The sequence below is a fragment of the Myotis yumanensis genome, unplaced genomic scaffold, assembly GCF_028538775.1.
Source record: "Myotis yumanensis isolate MYYU_CA2020_CCGP unplaced genomic scaffold, mMyoYum1.0.hap1 SCAF_23, whole genome shotgun sequence".
Taxonomy (NCBI): domain Eukaryota; kingdom Metazoa; phylum Chordata; class Mammalia; order Chiroptera; family Vespertilionidae; genus Myotis; species Myotis yumanensis.
In genome coordinates this window covers 15,000,401-15,006,964 of record NW_027223774.1, presented here as the reverse complement: position 1 = coordinate 15,006,964, position 6,564 = coordinate 15,000,401, and the positions used below count along the sequence as shown (strand labels likewise).

General features: G+C 48.5%; 1 protein-coding gene across 1 annotated transcript; it reads right to left on the bottom strand.

The window, feature by feature from the left end:
* Nucleotides 1-679: 679 nt before the first annotated feature.
* On the bottom strand, nt 680-3,491 carry LOC138999847 (cell adhesion molecule CEACAM21-like). The gene is made up of 3 exons (XM_070402060.1): nt 3,428-3,491; nt 2,207-2,560; nt 680-957 (listed from the first exon to the last, which is right to left on the bottom strand). The coding sequence occupies exons 1-3, from the start codon at nt 3,489-3,491 to the stop codon at nt 680-682; spliced, it is 696 nt and encodes a 231-aa protein (XP_070258161.1).
* Between the last annotated feature and the right edge of the window lie 3,073 nt (nt 3,492-6,564).

The following is a 6,564-nucleotide window of genomic DNA, read 5'->3' as shown; positions in this document are numbered from 1 at the left end:
TTCCACTTTTGGGTGATGCCCTTCTCTCAAACAGATTACAAGTCTTCATCAGGTCACAATTAGCTACATAAAAGCTGTGGTCATTTATAATTCTGTGCGCATCAGTTTGAACTAGGACATTTGCTATGTCTTGGTTGCATTACCAATGTTTCCAATTCTAGTGTATCAACAAAGAGGACAGAGTGCTACTGAATTTATGCAAATAAGTCTATTGCTATAAACATAAGAATACTCCAGAAGGCATTAGTAATTTTTTGGGAGAAGTAGAACAGGGAGACAAAGTCATTGTTGCATCTCACACAGGTGTTCTCTTATCTCTTCCCATCCTCACAAGTGTCCAGGCACCCTCCAAAGTTCTCCCTGGAAATGGGAAAGAGCTCATGTTCCTGTGAGTTTATCTCTTACTAGTGCCAGTCATCACACAATGATTGCCGCTCCTGTGAAGCACATGGTATCCCCTCCATTATGTAGATGGTGGAAATGGGACCAACCAGAGATGGGATCCAATGTGGAATGTTACCTTATGCCAACAGTAATGACAATGCCAGCTCACATTTTTTGGTATTTATTGATTCAAAGCAAGTCTTCTAAGCAATTTCCACCACCACAAGAAATCTAATAGGTGCATTTTTATTTTTATTTTTTTAGTTTAAGACCATAGGGGAGGGGAGGAGGATCACTAGTACTTGACATATAACTCTACAGGCGCACTTTCAGTGGAGCTGACTGGGTTGGAGACTTTACACTGGTAGCTCCCAGCATCCTCTCTCCTGACAGGGTCTATCGTGAGGGTTCTGTGGTCCTGGGACAGCTTCATCCTCTCCCTGAGCCGCAGACTCGTAGCATTGAACAACCAGTTGGTGGAGCTCTCATCTGTGTAGCAGGTCATGACCACGGCATCCTCATTCTCTGTGACTGTGGTGTTGCTGGCTAGGAGTGTGGGCACACTCACTGGCCCTGTGAAAAAATAGAGGGTGAGAATGATTGACTGTGAGCTTGAGACTTGGGGCATGCTCCTTCCTCAAAGATCTAATCCCTGACTCTGATTGTTCTGAGGGTAATCTGGTTCCACAGTAAAAATTAATTTATTCTAAATTTGACTTCACTCCCCAGACCAAATCTACCCCTCTGAGCTGAAGACCAATAAGAAGGAAGGAAATGAAACAATGATTGATCTAGGGATACAAAGACATCTAATAGGGCTCCTGGGATTGGAGGGAAACATGGGACTATGGCTGCAGATAGACCTCAAGTGACTCAGATCAATTTCTCATGGTCTTCGTGTTTCTGCTTAGGGTCTGTATCTCCCTGTGCATCACTTTCCCCTCAGTGAAGGAAAATGAATATTTGACTGTCAGGCTGACAATGTACTAATGATAAAATATTCACAGTATCTGACATAAATATTGGGAAGGAAAAGTGCTCAAATAAGAGGCATCTATTATTGATGGACTTCACGAGAGAATCCCCTGGGCTGATCCCTGGTAGATGAGCAGCTGCCAGGAGCATCTTTTCTCCTGCTCCTCCCTTGGGATGCTGACCTTTCCCTGAACTCTCCTAAGTTCCCCAGATGAGTCAGCTTATAATCTGTGGAGTTCTTCCAATTGTGCTCTCCACACACAGTCTCAGGAGAAGGACCAGGCTCCATCCTTCGCAGAGGTGGCTCTTGGTGTTGAGCGCCAACTAGAGACCAGATCAGGAGCCTTGTGACTCTGGCACATGGGAAACTGTTGTTCTCACTCAGTCCTTTCCCGGAGTCAAAACCCAACCTGACACAGGCTCCCCAGGGCCTCTGGAGTCAGGACATTGTGACAGAGCCTGAAGAGGGGCTGTCCAAACTAGGATTCTCTGTGATGAACCCCGGGAACCCCTTAGGCCTGGTCCTTAGAGAGCCCTGCAGGATCTATCTCAGGGACATGTTCAGGGAAAGGGGCCCAGGGACCTGGACTGAGACTAGTCTCCCTCTGCTGACTCACTCCCATCAAATTGCTCCTTCTCTATGTGGTGAATGTCTATGGGGCTGGAGTCTGGGAAGGGAACTCTGACCTTAGGAAGTTTGTCTCCACCGTGTGCCTTGCACTAAATGCCCAACCCACCTTGGGACACGATGCAGAGGGGGATGGAGGAGAGTCCAAAGCTGAAAGTTCTGTATGTGTAGTAGAATTTACCCCACCCGACACCTAGAGGTCAGAGAGCAATCACTCACAGTATACATTGAGCCGTCCAAATCCAACTTCTTTTTGAAAATTTTGAAGGACGGCTACTACGATGTACATTCCTAGGTCCCACACAGTGACTTTTCTTATGGTCAGGGATCCATCAAGGTTTACTGTCTCTCGACCACTGTATTCGGGCCCTCTTAGCGATCGCCTTGAATGCAATGTAAGAGATGAAATAAGAGTATAGTAGTTCTTCTCTATTCCCCTGTACCAAACAAAGCCTGTAACACCTGGAGGCCTATTGTGGATACGTAGAATCACATCTTGCCCTTCAAGAGCACTGGTTGTGACAATACCAAATCGTGCAGTGGTGGGCGGGATCCAGAAGGTTAAGAGGAAGACTAGAAGGGAAGAGAGAGATTTATCAGTATTTCATCTGTTTATTGGGATGGAGAGATGAGGCATTTCTCTTCATCTCTCAGCCTTGGTCTGCGTGTGATTTCATGTATGCATCTCCTTGGACAAGGTCAGCACCATGGCCACCATGGCTTCAGCACCTCAGAACCGATACTTTTTGTTTTGAATTCTCTTTCCCACCTGTCTGTGTGGCTGTCCTCCTCTCTGCCCTCAGATGCCTGGTAACACTCAGTGGCCTTCTTGGAAGACCTTCCCTGACCACATTCTGTAAAGAACCTCTATCTTTACTCTGACCTGTCCTGGCTCTGTACCCTTCAGGGTACTTGTGAGTACCTGATATCACAAATAGATCTCTTCTCATCTCTTTTCTCCCTGTATAATTTGAGCTGCATGTGGGCAGGGGATTTTATGATCTTGTGACCCCAATGCCTGCAATAGCCTGCAAACACCTGTGGGTTCAAGAATGAGTGCTCCAGGCTTAACCATGTCCCATGATATATTTGCCCATATTTGTAGTAGGTGGTGGGGACAATGTTTAGCACCCATGGTTAAAATGTTTCTGGTATCACCTGAAATAAATTGTCATGACAGTGGTCAGTTGTCAAAATTCAATACTCAGTGATGAATAACAGAAAATGAACAGAAATTGAGGTTTTCCTGGCCCTCTCCACATGATGAGATTTTCCTGCTGCTGAGCCCCCTCTCTCATCCTACTCTGCGCCCCTGTCCTTTTACTCAGGTCCAAAGGGAAGCCCTTCCTCCCATCCCAGAACACTGTCCTCCCCAGGAGATCTTGGCCAGTCTCTGACTCCCAACCTCCCTTCCATTCTCAGGGATTGTCCCCTCCTTACCAGCCAGTAGGAGCCCCAGCCAGGGGCCAAATCCTCTGTGGGCAGGAGCTGCAGGGAACTTCATAGTGACTGCTAACTGCTCCGTCCCTCCCTCTGAGAGAAGAGCTCAATGTCCAATAAGGCTCCCAGGCACTTCTGTCCAGAGTGGTGGGATGTGCTGTCCCTCCTCCGTGCGTGCTGAGCCTTCTGCAAGGGCAAGATAACTTCCCTGGTCATGTGTGCCAGGGCGGGGTCAGGGCCCAGGACCCTCCCTCTCTCTACCCTCATTTTTGCCAAGCCTGTTGCCCCTTTCAGTTTACCTTTACTCTATAACTTGGTTCCCTCTAAACTGCTGAAGCCTCTGACAGCACACACACATACAAACACAAACTTCCACATGCACAGACAGGTGCCGAGAAAAGCACTGGCCTGAGGCGTCCAGTTCTTGGTCATTCTCCACAGCTCCCTGTCAGTGCACGTTTGACATTTTCCTTCAGCAAAAGAATTCTAGGGCCACCTCAGAAAAAATGCCACAAGGATCTCACCACGGCTCTGCACTGGATCTCCTGTGAAAATTTGTAAGGATTGGGATGCACAGGTGACATATTAGAAAGGCTACTTCACCAGATGCCCATCTACATGGATGCCAGGATGAGACCCTATGATGTGAAGATTTGGGGCCCTGCCCCACTCCTGTGCACAGGGAGGGTCTCTACATCCTGTTAAAATACAGATTCTGACCCTCCAGGTGTGCAGTGGACCAGAGACTCTGCATCTGATGAGCTCTCAGTGGAGTTGTATCTTAATGGCCTGTGGAGCCCACTTGCAACAGCAAGGCAGATGGAGGCATGTGTCCCCTGAGAGGGTGACCCTCTCACCCCAGCATTGGCTCCTGCTGGATCTTGGTCTTGGGCCTGGCAACACCACACAGAGAACCCCACAAGCCCCAAACTGGGGATTATTTCTGTTTGTGACACAGAAACCCAACTGGGCACCAGGTCATCCCTGTGTTCTCAAATGTGCTGGGAAGAAGGGATTTCCTCCCAGCAGAAAGGCCACCAAGGTGACTGGTGGTGAGAAGGTGTCAAACTGGGTGATGACTGCAGAGGGGACCCTCCCTCTTTCTCAGGTTGTCACCAGCATGGCTGTTGTTTCCAAAGACAGAGGCCCTAGAACCAAGAGTCTCAGAAGGACCTGCAGTTTCCAGGTGTGAAGGGTAAGGTGTGAAGCAAGGACTGTGGTGGGAGCTCAGGTGGCTGTGGGCTCCATGGTCATTGGGGAATATTTTCAAGAAGACCCTCCCTCCATTTGTTGGTTGACCCTCTCCATGTCTTCCCTGACTATTCGGGCAGCCTCTGTCCTCTGCCTGGGTGACATTTTTGCGGACACCGCTCCTTGATCATGTGTGATTCCAGTTATGAGTTGGGGAGCAGCATGAAGATCCTTGAAAAAGCAGCTGCCCCTAGACCCTGTCAAGGTCAGATAAGTCCAAACCTGTGGAGGATTGTTATGAGTATTTCAGCTGAATTGATGTCATATGACTGCAAGGAAGATCTCAAATCCTAAGAAGAATAGCAGTTTTGTGGCTTATTTTATACATTATAATCAAAGGAGATGAAAAAGTTGCATGAAATCCATTGGAAAATGAGGGAAAGGATAGCATGGAAATCTCTAGAAATAAATAAAAAGCAAAATGGAGAAACACATTATTTTTGCTTTGGAGGTTCCAGGACCATTAACATTTCCAGCAGGTACAGAGGCTGTGCAGGGAACCAGGCAACATGAGTGCTCTGTGGTCTTGTCTTCTGGTGCCACAGGCTCTGCCTTCAATGGGTCTAGCAAAGAAAATTTTCTGGAGTTATGTGATATCAAAGGTATGTTATTCATGATGCATAAGAACAGGGAAAGGGCTCACTTGAGGTAAAGTCTGACATTTGCTAAGGAAGCTGTAGGCCTGGGACATGACTACCTGCCATCACCTGCCAAGTTAGGCATTTGTGATCAGACCACAGTGTGCGTCACTGAGCTTGTCAGGCCTGCCATGGGGCCCCCTGGGCTTATCAAGATCCTTGCACAGCTGATTTTTCATCCATAGTTTCTGGAAAGGGTAGGTGGGACAGCACAGGCATGATGGAGGGGACCAGAAAAATCTGTTTGTCAGGGAATGGAAATAGGTCTTCTTCTGCACCTCCTTAGCCAAAATCCAGTTGAAGTGTGGATTTCCTGTGTTTTGTAGGTGCTTCTCAATATCACCCCTAGAAGGCAAAAGGAAACCTGCAGGCAATGTCTGGTATTGCACTTGGAATGCTGTCCAGACTCCAGAAGGTGGTAGCTCACTGTGAACCCTGGACAGAGGTGAGCTCTGATCGCTTGACTAAGAGCCACTCATCCGGGGCTTGGTCCCTGTGTGTCTCATGCCTCTTGACTGCATCCCAGGGCAGGCTGAGCCTAGTGAGAGGACTGGCTTTGTCCACAGTATTATGATTCCAGTAACCACAGAGCTGTCCCCTCTGGTGGATCTGCTGTTTCAAGAGGATGTGCTGTCCCAGGTTTTCAAAGCCAGGGTCTGGTGAGCGCTCTTTTGGGAGAGGGTGCTGGCCTGGATGGTTGATCTCCAAAATGCCCTCTGTGTTTCCCATCACAGCGTTGTGATGTTGCTATCTTTCCCCTGTGTCCCTGTCTGTCATCTGCTCTAGAACTCCCCACAGGGCCCAGATTCTGGAGCAGCTCCACATGGAGTGTCAACCAGGGAACTCTGTGGGTCCTTCTTTTAGTGGAGGGGAGTATCCTTGGGACCCTCAGCACCTCTGAAATGGAAGCAACCCCAGATCCTGGGTTCTCATTTCTTATCCTGCTGAGGACGTTCCCCTTGCTCCCCAGGTCACTGTGGGCTGGTGAGATGTCTTTAGGGGCCAAAAGCAGCTGTATTCATATCACGGTACTTGGGGATGGGGAGTCATCCCCTAATTTCCTGAGGTGAGTGTGAGCACCCTCCAGCTTGGTAGAAACTCTACCTGGGATGGAGAATACAGAATGTCTGCCAGGTCAGGGATCTGTGACAAAAGGAAGAACATGGGCTGCTTTCCAGGCCATGAAGATGTGAGGGGTGGGGAGGGCTGTGATTTCCTGGCACTGAAATCAGAGTGGTCTGACCCCTC